This window comes from Cavia porcellus, unplaced genomic scaffold, assembly GCF_034190915.1.
Source record: "Cavia porcellus strain 051 isolate PalLab524CR breed Dunkin Hartley unplaced genomic scaffold, mCavPor4.1 scaffold_20, whole genome shotgun sequence".
NCBI lineage: Eukaryota > Metazoa > Chordata > Mammalia > Rodentia > Caviidae > Cavia > Cavia porcellus.
The window spans coordinates 32,315,370-32,337,437 of NW_026947503.1; the positions used below are offsets into that span (position 1 = coordinate 32,315,370).

At 35.1% G+C, this 22,068-nt stretch overlaps 1 protein-coding gene across 2 annotated transcripts in view; it reads right to left on the minus strand.

The window, feature by feature from the left end:
• Positions 1-2,011: 2,011 nt before the first annotated feature.
• Positions 2,012-22,068, minus strand: part of Smad4 (SMAD family member 4) — a 64,434-nt gene continuing 44,377 nt past the window's right edge. Inside the window, exons 9-13 of one of the 2 annotated variants that reach the window (XR_010041414.1) lie at positions 20,265-20,448; positions 19,045-19,213; positions 9,668-9,806; positions 8,997-9,108; positions 8,037-8,210 (exon numbers count right to left, since the gene is read on the minus strand). Coding sequence is in view for 1 of the 2 variants with exons in the window: in XM_003474029.4 (XP_003474077.1) it covers positions 7,999-8,210; positions 9,668-9,806; positions 19,045-19,213; positions 20,265-20,448 (704 nt within the window). In the remaining variant the exon portion in view is untranslated. Of the gene's footprint in view, positions 8,211-8,996; positions 9,109-9,667; positions 9,807-19,044; positions 19,214-20,264; positions 20,449-22,068 lie in introns of both variants that reach the window. The other variant, XM_003474029.4, reaches the window with a different exon arrangement.

Here is a 22,068-nt window from a genome sequence, read left to right on the forward strand (position 1 = left end):
CATCATGCAAGGGATTGCTGATGTTCCCATGGGCTGCTGAGTTCTTCTGGGTGGGTGGGGGGGGGTAGTATGGCCAACATACCTATTGGATTTTGAGGTCTGGGTGTGGGGGAGGGGTAGCTAACACTCCCATTGGCTACTAAGGTCACAAAGGGCTACTAAACTGCCCTTTTTATCATTATATAATTTAGCTCATGTTTTTGTTTTGAAGTCTAATATAGTCCATAACTGATCTTTTTCACTTTTTCCTCCAAATGCTAGGGGTTGAACCCAGGGCCTGATATACATTAGACAAACATACTATACCATTGAGTTACATTTAACATTTACTTGATATATCTTTTCCACTTTTTTCTTTTACTTTTTATATATTGTTTGAAGTGAGTTTCTAGTAGAAACATACTGTTGGGTTACTTTTTTTTTTTTTGGTACCGGGGATTGAACTCACGACCTTGTACTTGCCAGGCAGGCATTTACACTGCTGAGCTAAATCCCCAGCCCCAGTGTTGGATTACATTTCTAATTCCACTCTGCCAATGTCTTTTAAATGGTACATTTAGACCATTTATATTTAATTACTGATGTTAGCATGTAATGGACCATTTACAAATTTTTCTTTATTCTTATTTTTGTTGTCTTACTGCCCTATCCTATTACTTGAAGTTTTTAGAATTCCATGTGGCTGTATCTAGTGTTTCGAACATACTTATTTACATAGTTTTTTCAGTAGTTATACTGGGTAGTACTTTGTATTTACTGCAGTCTACTATAATTTTACCACTCAAATATAGAAAATACACTCATGTATGAACCTTTACTTCTGCCAACTTTTAAATAGTTCCTCTATATACATTTAAAACCATATTATGTAATGTTACAATCTTTGCATCGATACCAGGGATCGAACTCACAACTGCCTGCTTGCAAGGCAGGTACTTATGCCGCTGAGCTAAATCCCCAGCCCAACTATCATAACTTTTAAAGCTCAGTAAAAGATTTTCTCAGTGTTATGATGTTTTTTCTGAAGTTTACATTCCTTATCACTTCATTTCTCTTATAGAACTTTCTTCAGTCATTCTTTTAGGGGGATATGCTGGCAACAATTCTCAAGTTTTTTTAATCTAATCTATACATCTCTCTGTGGCTCAGGTGGCCCAGCAAAACTATATCAAAATACAGAATTTCATGCCACCTTAAAAGTGAGGCCAGAACTAAAGAATTACTCTTTTAGGACATAAAAGGATGAAGGAAAAGGTACAGCAATTTCAGTGCTTGCTGAGGATGAGAAAGGTTTGGAGATTTAGAAACATCCCAACTTTTGAGATTGCTATTTGTGGGAGCTGTGATGATATGGGAAATAGAATAAAACACACAGATAAACACACACCCACATACTAATCAAAGATCAAAAGTATAAAGAATATATACAACTTCCCTTTCTCCTGAACTGCTCCATAAAAAAGTTTTTTCTTGGGAAGAATAACTAAATGACAATCTACTATCCACTTTAAGTTCTAACCTAAAATGTCCTAACTTTTGTTAGCAGACACATCTCTGAAACTCATGCCAACAAGATCACGACAAAATGCTGATGTTGTCAATACTATCTATAAGCCATTGCCCCTGAATCACTTACCTGATAATACAACCTTCTTGGTGATGCCCATTTCGTTAAGGAGGCAGCTAGGAGCTTTCCTTGATCTGTTAAGTGGGCAATGGAGGACCTCCAACTTCTGCCTCTCCTTTAACTACCCCAGTTCTCATAATCTCCCAGAACCCACATCTCCTCCAATCATCATCATTCCACACCCTCCTTTTGGAGAGAAATGAGAAAAGAATACGGATTGTTACTTCAGGATCATAGCTGGAATGCTGTATTTTCCATTTCAGTAGCCACAAAGCAATGAAGGAAAATGTTGACCTCAAAGTTTGAGAATTCTTTAAGCAATGAGGAATTCTTTCCAGACAAACCCAAGACATCCACAACTTAAGAAAAAGAATGAGCACATAATTATTTAGTTGGCCTTCTCTTTTAATCAAAAACGTACTTTGTTACAGAGTTCTCAAGAAAGGTTCAACTACTTTTTTAGCCACAGACTTCAACCAAGAAAAAGTATACAAAAAGCCACAAAGGAACTAACTGGAGCTTCAGCTGACCAGTTTTCTCCAAAGCAGAAGCTGAGTGGCTCTTCTCTGAGTTTTAGTATACCTGCATTCCTTGGGCTTCAAAAGAGACAGAGCTGGGAAACACTGACACCAAGTCTGTCTCCAGCCCCCCATTCTTTCAAACTGGGTTCTATAGCCCAACAATTTCCCATCATCTATAAGCATCCATACGTTTCCCATAAATCACATATCCAATTGAACAGAAGGAGGTTTGTCAACTTCATGTTTAGCCTTTTAACCAATCCAAGTCCATGAGTCCTCCTATCAATGACAAGCAGCCTTAGCAACAGCAGCTGGTTTCATCCCTTCTTCTCCAGCTACCAGAGCTGGCCTCTACCAGGACTCCCCAAATCCCCTCTCACTCTAAACCACCCTGAAGAAAGGCTCTCCAGGTCCTTGAAAAAGCCAAGTTCATTACTGATACTCATCCAAGGGTAAACTGGAAAGATCTCTAAGAGGAGTAATCGAAATGGACCTAAAAAGATCCAAAAGTGAATTATCATTTACTGATACATTTTGTTTTTTGAGTCATATAAACCATTTTACTTGATGCAGTTCAGAGGAATTTCCCAGTTTTAATATATAGGATTAAGAAACCAAAGACCCAAATTAATGGCCTCTAATATCATTAGGCATTAACAAAAGGTTTTCAATCCATTTTAGTTGAAAAAATTACTAACACACACAGCACTTAGGAAGATGATACCACTCATATACCCATTTGAGACAGAAGGTCAAGACTCAGAAAAAGCCACTATAAAATCTGATGACAAAAATTAAATTAAGGCTTTTTCCCCCTTTACTGTTTATTTTTGTCAAGTGCTTACTGCAACCCCTAAGGTGGTGCTAGGCCTTTGGTTAAGTCTTAAGGACATATTATGTAACTTCTTGTCCATAGGAGAATAATAAAATATCAAGCCCAGTCTCATTTGAATTCCATGGAAATAAGTAAAAAGCCCCCTCAAACAGCAGAGCAAAGGTAAAGAAGAATACCAAAACTGCTGCAAGGTAAGCAAGGTCACTTAGAATTCAGAGTTGGAATAAATAAGCTAGTCCAACTCCCATTTTACAGATGAGGCAACAGATGCGCAGAGAAGGCAAATGACTTGCCGAAGATCACACATCAAATTTCTGACAAAGTAAACTAGAGTGTACGACTGTCTGGCCTAATGCACAGCCATTTGTTTCAGGATGAAAAATAACATCAACTCTGGACTTACTGAGAAAGCATTTTAAATAAACCGTGAAAAATATCCACCTCAATAGAAAGAAATGATTGTCTTCACCGAAGTTTTCTCTTCAGTCTTTCCTACATTAAAAAAAAAAAAGAAAAAGAAGCTTCATTCATTCACGTCTGATGTTAAAATCCCTGAAAATATCAGCCATTACTTTAGCTACTCCTTGGGGCAGGACATCAGACCCTCAATTTTCATAAAGGCACCTACAGGTCATAAGTATCTATAGAGAAGGCAGGCCAGAAGATACAGGTAAGAGGACATTGAAAACAAAACAAAAGAAAACAAAAATGGCCCTCTTGTCTCCAAGATTTGTATGTGTGTGTTGTTTGCTGATGTCCTCCAAGTGAGAGTACTGCCTCTGGCTGTTGATGCTAATATAGCAACCCTGTAACCCCAGTTTCTCTATGAGAACCACTTAAGTGGAAGCAATGGAACCTTCTAAAACATTACTTTAATGGGCAAAATACGATTATGACTGATTTCTGTCTATTCATCCTCCTGAAACTCAGCAAGAATCAGGGAGCATTTTAAGCAGTCAACCAGTATCAAATGCCTGTGCACTGAAGTCCTTTTCTGCACTTAACTGGAAAGCATCATGGGTACTCAAAGTTCTAGTTTCAGTTGTCTTGGTTTCTTTGCTGAAGCAGTTAGAAATAATCAGAAAAGGAAGAATGAAATACTCAGGGGAGGCATACTAGTAAACACATAGGAAGTGGTAGCTGTTAGAAATGAAAACCAGAAAAGGAAAGGAGGTTAAACACTAAAAATTCTAACTATAGTAGTCTGGAACCACTTAGTAATGGCACAATAGTTTGTCTTAAATCCCCTGAAGCCCACAAAGACAATAAAGTACAAAAAAATGTTTTATCCAGTATATTTTCTGAAATATGTATTAAATAACTCCATCAAAAAACGGCTTTAAAAGAAAAGACACTTTTCCTGTTAGTAAGGCAAGTTTGTAGAAAATTTCATTCCACAGTGACACCAGATAAACAACCTAGCAGCACTGGGACAAGCAGTGAGGATAAGGATGGGCCAAGAATGCTGCTATGATAAAGCCAGTAACTTTTTACATCCTTCTTGACATAAAAGAAAAAATAACCTAGTTATCAGAGGAAAGAAAATGGAAAGATGTGCACAAGATTCTCACAGCTATTCTCTACCTTGCAAAGAAGGATTTAGGAGATTATTTACAGATCACTAGCAGCAACAAGATGGGTTCTGCCTTTAAAGGGGAACTGAGTGTTGTCTGCCCCACTGACAAGAGCTGTTAATTAACTTTACAGGTAATTGTATTCATATACTTATTTGCCTTGGAAATGTAAATTCATCAGTTTACCAATCTGCTATCAATAAATAAAATGACAACAAAGAGAACTATAGAAATTTATCAAATACCACTCTGCCTTACTCAGAATAAAACTGCTCCTTCCAAAAGGTTTTCAAAAAAGGTCTGAATGACTCTGATTTTGCATAAATCAGCTATTAAATGACCATTTGACTATAACCAGTTAACAAGAAACTTGGAGCAGAAATACTTCCCCTCCAGATACTTAAGAGAGCATTATGGTAAAATGTACAATTTCTGTGGCTACAATAAAAAAAGATAAGCTGCAGTTCACCTTCCTACAATTAACCAAAGAATTTTAAAATAAGGTATTTATCATCTGGAAGACAGAAAATTCTACTTTGCCTTCAAATTTTTTATTAGAAATCACACCATTTCCCATTAAAATGGATTTTTTGCTCTGAAATACAACACATCTAATAGTGTGCTGTTACTTAGCTATTCCAAGTAGAGTTATTCTTTAAGCCAACCATCCAATCTGTAAACCTGTAATGTTTGTAGAAGGAATGGGTAGGCGACCTAGTTACTGGTAAAGGGAATAGAAATGAGCCATGTTTCTGGAAAAGCAATGTTACATGGCAGTGATTTATTATCATTATCACTGTATACTAGCAGTCATAAACTGCGGAAAAACAAAACAGATCCTGCAAAAGAATTTACTCCCTGACAAATAAAGGCAGTATCATAAAGGACTCCCTTTGATAATGCAAAGAAAGGCACAAGACAAAATTGCAATGGGTCTCACACTGGTTCATCTTTCATTCAGCTTTTGCTGAAATTCAACATTCTGAGAGTCTTTGAGATATGAATTATTTGAAGAAAACCATGTTAAACCATACCCACATAATAGACTCTACAAACTACAGAAACTATTTTTTTTTCCTAAAATGGGAATAAAATTTTAAACTAATAAGATCCTTCAGGTCATCGAAGATGAACATCTCTTAAAAAATGGAAATAGTTTAACAACCAAGCTGTCAGGTACAATCATGTGACAAGCTAGGTAAAAATATAAGCAATTCATAATTAAAAGTACTTTCACACTTTATGGCTCTTAATAGAAAGAAACCAAGACAGATGGCTTGGCTCCAAAGAGATACTTCTTAGCAAACATTTTCAATGCTTTCTGAAAATGACTAAACATGAAAATCTTCCCTAAAGTACAAAAACAGGCAACAGATTACACCATTGCATGGCTAAGTTTCTAATTAAGTAATTTGGGTTAAAAATTCTTATCTTTAAATTTCTTCCTCTCCCATTCCTCTTGCAGACTAAAATCTAAAGACAAAAACTTCTAGAGAAGGCATCACTCTATAATTCCGCCAATAAAACTTTAAAACCCACCACTTACCCACAGATAAAAATTCGGACTTTGCCCTAAGTATTTGTGAATACTTAACAAGAGAAATGAACAGGTAGAGGGGCTATTTAAAAATTTAAGATGTATAACTTGGATTGAGAGCTGTGATTAAATCACAGCAGTAAGCATTCAGTGGTTTCTTACGACATCTTATTAAGTAAGACCTTCTGAGCAAGGCCACAGACTTATTTCAGTTGGCATATGGAAGACTAGTATGTCCAAGAGTTTCTAGAGGTCAATGTGTAACACATCTTAAAGAATCTCAGGAAGCTTACAAAAGCCCTCAAGCAAAAAGTAAAACCATCTGAAAGATAGTATTTGATTTTATTTCACTCTATCCTGCAGAGAATCTATTTGTCTCATAAACAATCACATTTATTTTTGCTATAGTAGAAGAAAAGTTAAAAAACTAAGCAACTCTATAAGTGATACACATGTTCATGGAAAAGTCCTGGTAGAGAGTAAGGGAAAAACCAAAGCTGCCCAATACAATTGGCTATTGCCTGTCATTTAGTAGAAGGTGTCTTGTCACTGATATTGGACTCAAAGTGCAAAAGAAAAATTTTTAAAAATCAAACCTAGAATTCAACTGTGTATATTGAGATTCAGTTTTATTTATACTACTAGCTAGGTAAAAAGCATACATATTGTGTCTGTGGTACAGTCAATACATCTGCAACTTTTCTACTTAAATTTTCTATACAAAGTCACTGCAGATTGATATGATCATTGATGGCAAAGGGCTTGGAATAACCAAAAGGTATAAAAAAGTTTGCAGTCTTGCCCCAAGATACAAAAACTGAATTTTAAACATGGCATAACATTCATGATTTAAACAGTATATGAAAAAAAAGTCACATCAAATCAAGTACAAAAATATCCAAACTACCTATTATGAACTGCAATGTTTTCATTATTCTGCACAGTATTTAACACAGAATTGAGCAGTTTTCAAAATACTCATTATTTAAGCACTGCCACCTTTGCAGAACAATGAGATATTAGGTAGAGTGACACTGCTTTTAGTGTTAAAAATACAAAACCTTTCCTTATGAATTAATGAAGGAAAAGAAATTCCTCTTCTAGGCTTCTTAGTAACCAGCCTTGTGCCCAGAAACACAGAAGACTATATCTACTGTTTAACAGGGCAAAAGTATATTTACTGATAAATATTCATTTGATAGGTATAACAATGTAATTTTAAATGATATTTGTCTGGTAATTTTAAGGAATTTTCAATATACACACAGATTAGTGTTTTGCCTTGGCAAAATTAAAACTGAGGTTGCAATACAATGTGAATTGAAATAATCTTCACTAGTTTAAGTTGCAAAAAATATTTTGGATAAAAGGTTATAATACATTACTGTTTTTTTAAACACAGAGTAAAGTTACTCTTAATAATATTAACTCACCCACATGGCACAATATCTTGGAATAAAGTATGTTTGACAATAACAATTTGCACACAAAATAAAATAGGTGAATTAACTTTGAGAACTTCTCTGCTTTTAAAATCAGCAATATTGAATTTATTCTGTAGAGTAACAAACACACTGATGTTCTGCATAAAAAAGGCTCTAACACATTTTAAAGGGTTAAATTTCCCAGTACTGGAATGACTCCTTCATACATAACTGGCGAAGATTTAATAAGAATATGTTCTTCCTGATCTTCAAGCTTTGAGCCATGCCTGAAAAGTTCTAAATAGAAAAAAAAAGTTTTAATCCAGTTTCTGTCTGCTAGGAGCAAGGCAGCAAACACATTTCTCAACCCTTTATGAAAAGATAAAGCAGAACAAAAATGAAATAGACTTCAGATTACAAACAGGATTGTATTTTATAGTCCACCATCCTGGTAATGGTAAGGGCCCACAGTGAGAGGCCTCAGTCTAAAGGTTGTGGATCTGCAATCGGCATGGTATGAAGTACTTCATCTAGAAGCTGGAGGGCCCGGTGTAAGTGAATCTCAATCCAGCAAGGTGTTTCTTTGATACTCTGTCTTGGGTAATCAGGTCCCCAGCCTTTCACAAAGCTCATCCTGAGTATGCATAAGCGACGAAGATCATCTACACCAATGCCGGCAGCCGCTGACAAACCTAGAAAAGGTTTGGAAAACATCAGAGAGGGAGGGTGATCTTCCATCCTCCCTACATTCTGCTTTCTTTATACTCCTCAGCATAAAACTTCTGTCAAAATGCCAAGAAATAACTGTAGACCTAAACTTTATCAATAAGAACTAGAAACTCTGGTTAAGGCAGTTCTGTGTCTTCTAGTTACCACCGATTATAAATTACCACAATCCACCACCACCCCATCTATTTTTCTCTTTAGAGGGGGGGATGAAGGGATAAGAAACAATTTGTTTGTAAGAGGTAGCACACATCTACACGTTGGTTCTAAGAACCTTATTATTTAAACAGCCTACTTCGAAATAAGACATGACTAATAATGAGACAGTTAATAAGTCTGGCTAAGACTTCTTAAGATGACCCAGATGTCTGCCTCTCAATTTCACAGTGTAACAAAAATAATACACAAATGGGGGAAACAGATGAGCATTTAAAAACTTATACTATTTCTGAAGTCTTCAGAAAAAAACATGTTTATAGCATCAAAACTAGCAAATTAATGGTTTAGATGCCCAAATTAAAAAATAAAAACAAAAAACTCTAGTGAGTATGTCTGATCTATGTATAAATTGTAAACTCCTGGAGTTAAGGTACAACAGAGACTCTGCTTCTAATTTTCCAGTCAAAACATACAGTCATATAGTCAATCTGCATTAATCAATATTACCATGAAACTAATGGGAGGAATTTGCATGTACTATACAGAAACCTGCAGGGCCACTGCAGTTTTCTTAGCCAGTGTGATTTGCTTACCACACTGAAGAGGTTAAGAACAGGGGTTGAATGAATCACTAGTTATGCCTTCAGACGTGGAAGATGGGTGCCACGTGTTTCCATCAAAAAGTCTATAGTCAGGAGTTTAACTCTGCAGTAAAAAATTCCCCATCAGTGTGAAACCTGGCACATAGTTCAATTTTACCCTAAAATTAAAAAAAAGTCTACAAGTTATCAAAATACCACCCTCACTTAGTTTTCTCTCCAAGCTTAGCATTCTACTTAAAAATAAAACAAAATAAAACAAACAAACAAAAAAGCTAGAGAGGCATCCAATTCTAAGATTGAAATATGCTTCCTTAATAGAATTAAGCCAAGCACTTCACTGATTATAACCCACCCTGGCTGGGAGGCAGGACTTACAATAAGCATCAACAAAAAAAGTGGGGGAAGGGGGACAATATAACATAGTAACGGGCCCCTTTATCCCATACTCCTTTTTTGATTCAAAAAGAATGCAAACAGCCTTTTATCTTACTTAGGCAAAGGGAACTATTACAGAAGAAACACGTTTACAAATTTAAAAATGTTATCATCCCCAGTAAGAATTTTAATTTCTATCACTGCTTAAATGGAGTAATCAACTGAGTGAATCAAGATAAAATGCCACTATTAGACTTTAAGAAAAAAAAAATCAAAAGTATACTTACTAATAGCTGGAGCTATTCCACCTACTGATCCAGGACCAGGGATGTTTCCTGCCACAGCTGCTGCCTGGGCAGCTGCTGCAGCTTGTGCAGTGGCTGCCTGTTGCTGCATCTGTCGATGACACTGACGCAAATCAAAGACCTTTTAAAAAAAGGTGTACATTTAACATTATGAGTCCATTAGGAAAGAGAACATGTACTAAAAATCAATGTGCAATTTACTGAAAATTCAAAACTTTATTAAAAATTTCAAATTCCTGTGTAGATGTAACTGGTATAAAACAAATTAGAAAGGGGGGCCTGGAGCTCACCTAGAGGTACATTTCATTATCAGGATGACTCTGGCTGCAAAATGCCTCTACATCCTTTATATAGTTCAGTGTGGGCCAGTCCTCGTGAAAAACCACCCATCTGTGGCAAATGAACAGTTAAGAAATCACACTATCCTTTCACAACCAAATTGCTGAGTTTTCTTTAGACTAGAGTTGATTTTAGTCACCTGACCAACATCTTTTCTTACCATTCTTTTAACATTTCTGCTATTTGAAGGAGTGTAACAAATGGCACTGTCATTATGTAAGAAAACATTTACACTTTTTAGTGTACTTTAAGTACTTTTATGTGTACTTTAAGTACCTAGCTACAGAATAAAAAGATTACCAATCTTATCTTCAAATGCTCTAAAGAAGGAGAGAAAATGGATCCATCAAACAAATATAAAATCTTTACTTCATCTAAGTGAAAGGCATATGGGACTTCATTAAACCAGTTTCAGACTACTTTTCTTAACATTTGAAAATGTTCATAATTTTTTTAAAAATCAGGTTTATTCCATCACTGATATCTGCTAATTATGTGAGCTAAGAATTTCTTAAACTCTCAGGGGCCATAATTTTCTTATGTATAAATTGAGAATGCTAAGTATACATATTTTCTTAGGGTTACTGTAAACAGCATAGTACACAGCAAGCTGTCAGTGTTATTTTGGTTTTGGCCTCCTCAATAGCCACTTTTCTTTCAAGATGAGTTGGTCAGTAATTTCAATGCACTTTATCAAGCAAATCACACACTCAGAATGGCAACGAAAGGGTTGACATGACTTCTACTTCTATCTTCAGGAAAGTACTAGAATGTAAGCAACAAACAATGGATAATTATATCACTATTTGTTCTGATAAAAACCCATCTTCCTAAAACATGTTTGCTTAATTTCCATTGTTTAAAATATCACTGGAAGATTACACAAAAAAAGAACAGTCACCTGCAAAAGTTGTAGGAAAAAGAGAACAAGGAGAGTAGAATCATGACCTAGACTAAGACCCTAAGAAGCCATTATCTAACAGCACAAAGCAGGGGCACTTGGAAAGCCAAGCAACTCTAAAAGCACTTTTTCTTAAAAGAAAAAAGTGGTAAAACTTGCCTTTGATCACAGCAAAACCGAGCAGAAAGTATAGAGTCCCTGCCCTCACATAAACTTCTCCCAAAGATCAACGTCTCCGCACCACTGTTCTACATTTGTCACAAGCAATAAAAGCTGCACTGACACATCACTATCACTTGAAGTCAACAGTTTACATTAGAGGTTACTCTTTAGTGTTGTACGCTTTTTCTTTTTGGTACTGAGGATCGAACTCACAACCTCATACTTGCCAGGCAGGTAAGCTTGTGCCCCTCAGCTAAACCCCTGGCTCATGTTACATACTCTATATTTATACAAATTCATAATGGCATGCATCCAACGCATTATTATTTCACATAGAATAGTTTTATATATTAAAAATTATGTGTTATACCTATTCATTGCTTCCTTCCCACTACTTTGTAGTAACCCACTCAGCTTCTGTCTCAATAGTTTACATGTTTCAAACTATATAATTGGGATCATATAGAAGGCAGCCTTTCAGATCAGCATCTTTCACCTAACATACATTTAAGTTTTCCTTTATATTTTTTCATGATAGCTCATTTCTTAACACTGAATAATATCCCAGTGTCTGATGTATTAGTTTGTCCATTTACTTAATGAACACTATCTTTGTTGTTTTCAAATTTTGGCATTTATGAATAAAGCTGCTATAAACATCTGCATGTTTCCATGTGGACCTAAGTTTTCAATTCATTTGAGTAAATGCCAAGGTATTTGACTGCTAGACTGTGTATAAGAGTATGTTTAATTTTATAAGAAACTGCCAAACTATCTACCAAAATGGCCATACCATTTCCATTTTCCCCACCAATGAATGAGAGCCCCCACATGCTTGTCATCATTTAGTATTATCCATATATTTTATTTTAGCCATTCTAATAGGTAGTTTATAATGGTATCTCCTTAATGATATAGGTTAAACACATTTTTAGATGCTTGCTAGCCATCTGTGTGTCTTTTTTTACTTAAGTATGTTTAGGTATTTTAAAATCAAGTTGTTTCCTTATATTAAGTTTTAAATTTCTGTGTATTTTAGGCAACCTATGGGAAATAGTTTCTTCCGATATGTGTTTTGTCTTCTCATTCTCATGACAATTTTTCACAGAAGCTAATTTTAATAAAATTCAGTCTATCTTTTTCTCGACTCATGCCTTTGATGCATCTAAAATGTCATTACTAAGATCATTTAGGTTTTCTCCTGTTAGCCTCTACATATTTTATATATTTAGATCTATACAATCCCGATTTTTTTGTTTTTAACTACTGTTAACAAAATACAGTATGTAAGTAATCTCATCTGGGAGTGGAGTATAAATCTTCAAGGTTCAAATATGCTTAACATTCTTTCACAATGAATCATAACAGCCAAGTAATTGTCACATATGCACACAATACAATTATCTTGTAAATATGTTGTTTTAGCATGAATCTATGGTAACACCTGCAATATATATTATAAGTAACCATAAAGATGAAATTCAATGACTTTTATATGAAAATGTAGTAAAAATTATTTACTAGACACCTCAACAAAGATTCACAAATTATTTATATTACTGCAACACTCAAACCAGAATATTTAAAATTATGCAATTAAGCTCACCTATGTTGAGACCTGGGTTGCCTCATTTCACACCATAATTTATACATGATACATGACAGATTTCATTTCTTATGCTGGATGGTAAAATTAAGTCTATTACTGAAACAGTACCATCTTCCTTTCAAAATTTAATGAAGTTGTTGATGAAACAATCAAAGTAACCAAAGGTTTTACGAATTCTTTTTCCTCAGATCCAAAATACATTTCTAAGCGCACTCTTAAGCTAATTAACAATCTGACTCTGCTTTCATTTATCTGTTTCCTGCAGCTACTCATATAGGTTTATTACAAACTTATTAACACAGGTGGGTGTCTTACAAAGATCACTGTCAGGGTGAGGGGTTTAACTCAGGGGCATAAGCACCTGTCTGGCAAGCATGAAGTCGTGAGTTCGATTCCTAGTACCAAAAAAAAGGAAAAAAAAATCCCACAAAGATCACTGTCAATATCCTCAGGGATATCCTCTTTCAATCCGAAGTCAAATTTTAGTATGATTCTTTCATAAGGCTTAATTGCAAATACTGAACACCAGGAAACAGTAATTTGGAAGGCAAAATGGATGGTGTTACTGGTACACATGTATCTGAACATAAAAATGATTGTCAAGTTAACTGACCTACAGTAAAAGAAAAAAAAAAGACTATATTACATGAATTTATTTATATGAAATGTCCTAAATAGGCAAATACATAGCAAGTAGATTAGTGACTGTCTAGGACTTTATGGAATACTGCCTGAGGGTGATGGCTAAAGGGATTCAGGTTTCTTTTTGAAATGATATAATGTTTTAAAATTGAGTGTAGAGATGATTGCATAATTCTATTGATATAGTAAAAAATAATGAGTTGCACATTTTAAATGGGTAATTTGCATGGCATATGAATGATATATCTCTATCAAACTGCTGAAAACTAGAATTCTCAGTCAAGCAACACAAAACAGTGGAAAAGTGAGGGAAAAGGGTATAAAAGTGATTAAGATTTGATATATGTGTACCAACTGCCTAAGGTGAATGTACTTACTATGTGTCATAAATATACACTAACAAAATTTTTTTTAAAAAAACTTCATTTTTGAAAGTAAAAAGAACAAGTCACCTAAAGTCAAATACTTACTTTATTCAAATTCAAGCTTTTAGAACCAAGGATTTAGCTCAGTGGCATAAGCACCTGCCTGGCAAGTAAAGGTCATGAGTTCAATCTCCAGTACAAAAAAAAAAAAAAAATTCAAGCTTACAAAATGCCATTCTATTACATCAGATTTTTATGAATATAAAATGACTATATCATTAGAGGGAAAATCAGTATCTAAGAAAAATCAAACAAGAAAACCTTTAATTCTAGCTTCTTGGCTTGTAAAATGAAAATACGATTCTCCAAATCTGTTTTCCTTGTTGTGAAAAAGAGAAAATGTGTGTGTATATGTCTATTCTCAATCTGTGGGCAGCACTCATTCTAGGGGTTCACATAACTTGTTCATCCCAGTACAGTATCATCCATGGTGACAATCTATGTGGCAAACTAATTTACATATCCCACTAGGTATGGTGGTGCACATCTATAATCCCAGTACTCGGGAGGCAGTGGTAGGTTGACTGCTTCAAGTTTGAGGCCAGCCTGGGCTACAAATTGAGTTCAAGGGCAGCCTGAACTATATAATGAAACCCTGTCTCAAAAAGACAATAAATAAATAAATTAATTAATTAATTTACATAGCCTTTAGTTACTGATGCCCCAAAAAATTAACAAAGAAAATGTCAAGAGTCAGACTTAAGGTATACTTACATCTGTCTCTTTTTGGCTAACAAGATTCTTATCAGTGACACAGTGGTGAAAGAGCTCTTTTAAATTCCAGTTTTTATGAAATTATGAGATACTTTTTACACTCCAAATATCTTGTCCCACAAGACATTTATCTATTGCCGATGAAAAAGTACAAGATCACTACAAAATCTGCCTATGACAGTGGTTTGTCCAGTAATGGCACGCTACATACCATGGAGTTTTTTGACAGCCATTTTACCAAAACAGAAATGTTATATTTATTTGACCATCCATGAAATTAGTTATGCAAGCTTCCACATTATTTGTTTTAAATATCACTCCACATTTCATATACACTATTTGGCACATAGTATATATACAATACTAGATAGTACCTTATCCATTTATTTCTAATTACACAAGTAATCCAGAGATATGCATGTATCACGGGGTATATATAATCATCACCTCTCTAGACTCCAGACACACAACAGAAAAACTTAAAAATAGATATCCGTGGGCTGGGGATTTAGCTCAGCAGTTAAGTGCCTGCTTGGAAAACATGAGGTTGTGAGTTTGATCCCTGGTACAAAAAAAAAAAAAAAGAAAAAATGATATCCTTTCTAGGTCAATAATGAAACTCAGCTCAAGTACAAAGAGACTGGGAAGAGCCAAAATAATCTTGAAAAAAGAACTCACATTTCCTTTTTTCCAATAATATGAATCTACAGTAATTACGAAATAAGTACATGGAAAAAAGACAAATCAAAGTATATTATGTGCAGTTACAAATTCCATATGATGGATGTGATCACAGTATATACCTAAATTGCATCAATAACTACGTTTTAAAAAAGGACAGACAGTTCTCCACAGACCACCTTGTGGGACCCCCAGGAACTCTAGCCAGAACCTGGCCCCTCCTGTGTCCCACAGTCCTGGCCACCCACCTCAGGACCTGGGAACTCCAACCCATGACACGCGTCCCCAGCAGTCCCACCGCTGCCATCGGGAGCCCCCCTCACCTCCTGGACCTGGTATTGCTGTTGATCTTCGGCTCCCACACCTCCCCCCCAAACCTTGGACTGCAGTGGAATAACCATGCAGTATGGAGGGGAGATTCAGTGAGTAGAACTCAGCAGGCTTCCATCAGAGAGACACAGTGTCATTAATCCCCTCACTCCAGGGGGGAGAAAAAAAAAAAAGGACAGACATATAGATCAATGAAATGGAACTGACAGTTCAGAAATAAACCTTTACACTTACAGCCTACTAATTACAAACTGATTTTTCATTCCTGACTTTGGATTAGGCAAAGATTTCTGAGATGAGACACCAAAAGCAACCAAAGATAGGGCAGAAAAATTGCACTACATCCAATATTTTAAATTTCATGCTGCAAATCATATTAAGAAAGTGGAAGGATTTCTTTCTCCATTTGCACTCTTGCCGTCAATCAAGAGAAAAAGTAATCCTGGTAGTAATTTTGGTTTGCTGCTCCTTTAGACCAAAAGAGAGACATATGCCTTATGATGAGCCTAGAACATCAGTTCCACACTGAACCACAGACTGCTGAATTCTTCAGGGCCCAGAAGAAGGATCCATAAGACAGAAAAACCAGTCCTTCAGCCATAACTTTCCAAATCACCCCCTCAGTCTCACTAACATGGCTTCTATTTACAGTTTTTTTTTTTTTTTTATTAAGATGAGAACACTACACTGCTATATTCAGAAGTAAGTCTCAAAGCTCTTTACTATAGCTAAAGTGATTCAGAATTCCCTCTGAACCTCCACTGGGGATTTGGTATCAAAGGAGAGAAAATGACAGAAATGCAGAAATGAACCCCCTTGCAGCTTTGAAATCAGAACCATGCAATCTGAGCAAACTAACGTATCACTCCCATGTGCAAACAGCCAGTGATCAATTTGTCACATTCAGTGATGTACAAACAACCTGGATATTGACAACACGAGAAGAATCCTTAACCCATGACAGACATGCAATATGACTGAGAAAAGGGCCAGGGATTTAGCTCAGTGGCATAAGTGCCTGCCTGGCAAGCACGAGGTCGTGAGTTTGATCCCCAGCCAAAAAAAAAAAAAAAATGACTCAGAAAAGAACTATGGTGTTTTAAGTCACAAGTATTTTATACATGCTACTGCCTTACAACCTAAATTGACCATAACATCCTAACTCACTGTACTGGAACAAGATTTTAAAAACTAGGGGAAAGATGAGCCTATCTTGCATGTGGAAAAGATGTAAACTACTGGTGGTGAGAGGGCAAATTGTGGTAAAGAGCTAAAACTGATCCCAGAGTCCCATCTCCCGACACTCACATTTCAATGGGAGCTGGCTCTACCAGTATCTCTAACAAAAATGAAAAAAAAAAAAAAAGGAAAAATGCTGAAACAGTGATGAGATAATGCTCATGAGATTGGTTAGTTAAAAAAAAAGAGAGAGAATGGCTTCTTTCTTGTTCATTGTGTCTCATTCTAAATTGAAGCCTCTGATCTGGAGAAAGTCAGTCACTTAGCCAATGCTATGTAGCATTACGGAAAGGCCCACATGGCACGGAATTTCTCTGGTTTATATCAAGAATATCTGAGGCTTATTAACAGTCATGTGAAATGAGACTGGAAAGGCATCTTTTGAGTCCTGCCATACCCTTTCTAGTAAACTTCAAAGAAGATGCTCTTCCATTTGGGCCTTAGAATGACTTCATTCCTGGCCGATACCTTGATAGCTGTCTTGACTTAGAAACACACCCAGTTAAGCTACCTCCATTTCTGACCCAAAGAAATCATGAAAAAGTTTATTAAAACAAAAAAGTTCACTGATAAGAAAGAAAGGGGGAGACAGGAGGAAGGAAAAAAGTAACAACAGCCTGAAGAATGGAAAGAAGCATTTGCAAATCATGTATCAGATGAGACTAGTACTCAGTATATATAAAGAACTCAGTATATATAAAGAACTCTTAACAACTCAACAATAAAAAGAACTTAATTTTAAAACAACGAAGGATCTAGCCAAACACTTCTCCAAAATTATGCAAATAGCCAACAACATATGAAGAGATACACAACATTATGCAACAAGATTAGGAATATTTTAATCAAAACCACAATGAGATACCACTTTACATCCCTTAGGATAGCTAAATATAATAACATGTGTTGAGGAAAATACAGACAAACCAAAACCTTCATGTGTTGCCAGCAGAAATGTAAAATGTCATGGCCATTTTGGAAAACACTTGGGCATTTCTTCAGAAAACTTAAATGTTAAATTACTATTATTATGAAACAATTCTACTCCTACATATATGTCCAAGAAAATGAAAACACACATTTATCCAAAACCTTATTCACAAACATTCACAGTAGTTAAAAAGTGGAAGCAACCCATGTCTATCAATGGATGACACAGACTAAAGAAAATGCTACTAGGAATACCTAGTTCAAAAACAGGACATAAGACAGTAATTCAACCCTCTAGGACAGCAACTAGCAACAGCTAAGCTTTCTGGATTCCACAAAAATACAATCACAATGTGTTAAGAATCAACTTTTCTATACCATTACGATCTTATCAATAAATACAATTTAATATTTTATTGTTTTATTCTATTCTATTACTCATGACACCGAAACTATAAATTTTAACAGGCAATTACTGTTAATTTTGTTAGGTGTAAACAGCACTGTGATTGTGTTTTTCAAGTCTTTCTGGATCAGGTATTCATGCTGCAGCATTTTATGAGCAAACTAGTATGCTGGAATTGGTTTTAAATTGCCACTGGAAAAAGAAGTATGAGGAGAAACAAATTAAAAACAAAATGCTGCTGGGGATTTAGCTCAGTGACCTAAGCACCTGCCTGGCAAGCACAAGGTCGTGAGTTCAATCTCCAGTACCAAGAGAAAAAAAGAAAAAAAAAAAAAAAAAAATTCAAGGTGGGCATTGATAGCAATGATAAAAATTACATGCTAATTGTTGAAATTTGATGATGGGTGTAACAAATTTTTTTCCTATTCTTGGTTTGAAATTTTCATAATTTGAAATTTTCACATAAAAAATAAATCTATTTGACTTGAACTGTAATTGAAAATGACATGTTTGCCATTATAAGGCAATAAAGCAATTTCATTTTTATAGGTACTATTTGGTCATATCTATATCTTAAGCAGCTTCTTGAGAACAGGTGATTCTTAGGAACACATTTCATTCCACTAATATAACAAGGAAGATATTTGTGATGATTTAAAAAATATAAAGCTAATAATTAATGAAAAATACAACCTTCTCAGTATCTTAAAAATTACTGAAAAATTATTGAATTCAGAATTCCTTTCCATAATATCCTAAATATCAGCTAAGATCAAATTCTCCAGTCCGATTCTTATAAAACAACACAAGGGCAAAAAGCAACCAAAATCTAGGTAACTGATCAGATCAGCAAATGCCCTGAGAAAACCATAACATTTATCACATATTAACATAAGGCATTTTTCTATTCCTTTCACCTTCATCTCAATTCTTTAACAAAGTTTTTGAAGTCTAAACTACTTAAATAAAATTGCAACTAACCTTTATGTACGCACTTGGGTAGATCTTATGAACAGCATCTCCAGGTGCACGTCCAGCTTCTCTGTCTAAGTAGTAACTCTGTACAAAGACCGCATGGTCACTAAGGCACCTGACCCAAACATCACCTTCACCTTTACATTCCAGCTGCACACCTTTGCCTATGTGCAACCTTAGGAAGACAAACAGAATGACATTTCATTTTAGGTATTTACAAAGAAGTTTTAGTTCAAGTTATATTACAGATTCAGTACTGAAAATTAAAAACAATAACGACAGAACAATGTAACATCATGCCTTAAAGACCACCACTGTTAACATTTTATATTTCCTTCTTTTCCCATTCATATACAATAAAGATAAATACATTAGTGATTATTATGTGTTGGGAGCACTTAAGATGAATTCTCATTTAACCCTCACGACTCATTTAGGTTAAGTCTTATAATTTCTATTACAAGGAATCTAAGGTTTATAAACATGTCCAAATCATTCCTCACTAGCAACACATGACTACTTAAATTTTAAAACAATTATACAATAAGTCATATTTTAGGTGGTCAAAAGCTACATGCAATTAATGGTTACAGAATCAAACAGCACAGATGTAAATCATTCCTTCTCACAGAAAATTCTACTAGCATGCAGTGGCATAGAAAGTAATTCATCAGAGTCACATATCAAGAAAAGAACCAAGACTGTATGCTTATGCACACATATCCTTCTTAAACAATTAAGATCATATATTAGCTAAAATGTTTTTTGGTAATGTGTTATCTTACACATTTCTATTCTGTTACATAACTTTTCACTAATGTTTTAATTACATGAAACTGAAATTTTATCATAATTTAATTTACCTAACTTCCCTTTTGCCAATTTTTCAACATCACAAATAACTTCAAAAGCATCTGTCCTTGTGTTACCTTATTTTCTCTCAACAGAAATAATTCATTATCAGAGAAACTAAAACCTAGTTTTCAACTGGATTCCAAAGGTCTGGCTACTTACTATTCAGTCATAGAAATGTCATTATTTTTTATCACTATATATTAGGCATCTATTTAAAATAAAATAAAATGCTTATGAATTTTATATTTAACATGATCCTTATTTCTTTATCTGTATTTATCAACTCATATAAGTCACATGGGAAAATTAATAGTTTCAAATAAAAGACAATGTACGATGCTCAACTTTTAAAGTAACTAATGATACTATACCTTGCTCTCTCAATGGCTTCTGTCCTGTGGACGTTGGAGAGTTGACCCAGGCAAAAGCGATCTCCTCCAGAAGGATCCACATACCCATCAACAGTTACGATAGGGCAGCTTGAAGGAACCTTAAATGTCTCTCCTACCTGAACATCCATTTCAAAGTAAGCAATGGAACACCAATACTCAGGAGCTATAAGAAATAAATGAAAAAGAAAAAACCACCCATGTAAAACAGATATGAGGTCTTCACTTTCACTCCACAAGACTAAGTTTTTCCCAACAGAAAGGATGACAGAAAGGAAAAGGTAAATGAAACATACTTGAGAATTGGACTAACATAACAATGCATTAAACAGAAGGAATTTCTGCCTTATATTTTCCAGCTCAGAATTGAGGACCATTCAGAAATTTGGTTCTCACATCAAAGGACCAAATCAACTAAGCATTTAAAGAACACAAGCAAGCCAGGCACCATACTGCATACCTGTAATCTCAGCACTTTGTAAGGCTGATAAAGGAGGATTGAGAGCTTGAACCTTGCCTGGGTACGTTACAATTACAATAAAAGTTCACATAAGGATGGAGATGTAACTCTGAAGGCCTGCAGTTCAACTCACAGTACCACCAAAAAAGAAAAAAAAAATTTTTTTTTTTACTGTGATGTTTTATTTGACTGCGTGTATTTTCCTATGTGGTCTGACTTTGATTTTTTAAAAACACATTAACCCAAGTTGTATTCTAGAGAGGTGCTCATGAAAAACAATCTGTGATATATTTTTACAGATCTGTAATTGAAAGTATATAAGCCAGTCAGTCATCACAGTCCCAAATCAAAGTTAATTACACTCTGTATAATATGTGTACGCTGAGATTCTCTAATGTCTTATGGGTGAAAGGTCATGTCATGTATCTCAAGGGACATTTTAGTGAAGTCAATTGTTACTACTGTAATTTTAACTTTAAAAGTATGTTTGGTGTATTCATTTAAACAAGTGATTTAGAATAATTTTAAGTGATTAGAAAAAAGAGGCAGTACATAAGTTTGGATGGCAAATATAGTCAATTAACTACTTTTGAGGTTATTTGAACACAGTGAGCCCATATAGACGAAAATTGCTTGGTTTTCCCTTTTTAGTTTATGTAACACATATCTACACAGCATCTAGCTGTCATCTAGATACTGCATGCAAAGAAGTAAATAAAATAGATAGTCACTATTCAAGGAGTCACAGGGACAGACAAACAAATAAGATAACTCAGGCAATGATAAATAATGTGAGTATTTTCAAAAAAAGAAAACATTAATACAACAAAAGATGTCTAGAAGCACATTTCAGCCTGGATGGTAGGGAATTATCCTATTTGAAACCAAGACCTAAAATCCTTGTATGTATGTGAAGACTACGCAAAGATTTCAGAGAGCAAAACAAAAGCAAAGGCATATAGTAAAAGGAGAAAGAAAGAAAAAGAGAAACAGAAAGCAAGGAGAGAAGAAAGGAGGGAATCAAAACAAAGGAAAAAACTGGAGTGAGGGAGTACAACCAGTGTCATTTATTAGAAAATGAAAGTGACAGTGGTTATAGTTTGTCTGTAGGTTAACCTGTACCTCAATGTGTTTATTCTAAACTACAATCTTAAACAATAAAATTTTCAACCATCTAAAAAGATATTTGATGGGGCAACCACTATGGGAATCAGTATGGAGGTTCCCCAAAAAGCTAGGATTAAAGGTCCATGTGACCCAACTGTTCCACTCCTAGGTATTTTCCCAGAAGAATTGAAAACATCATAGCACAGTGATTTATGTGTA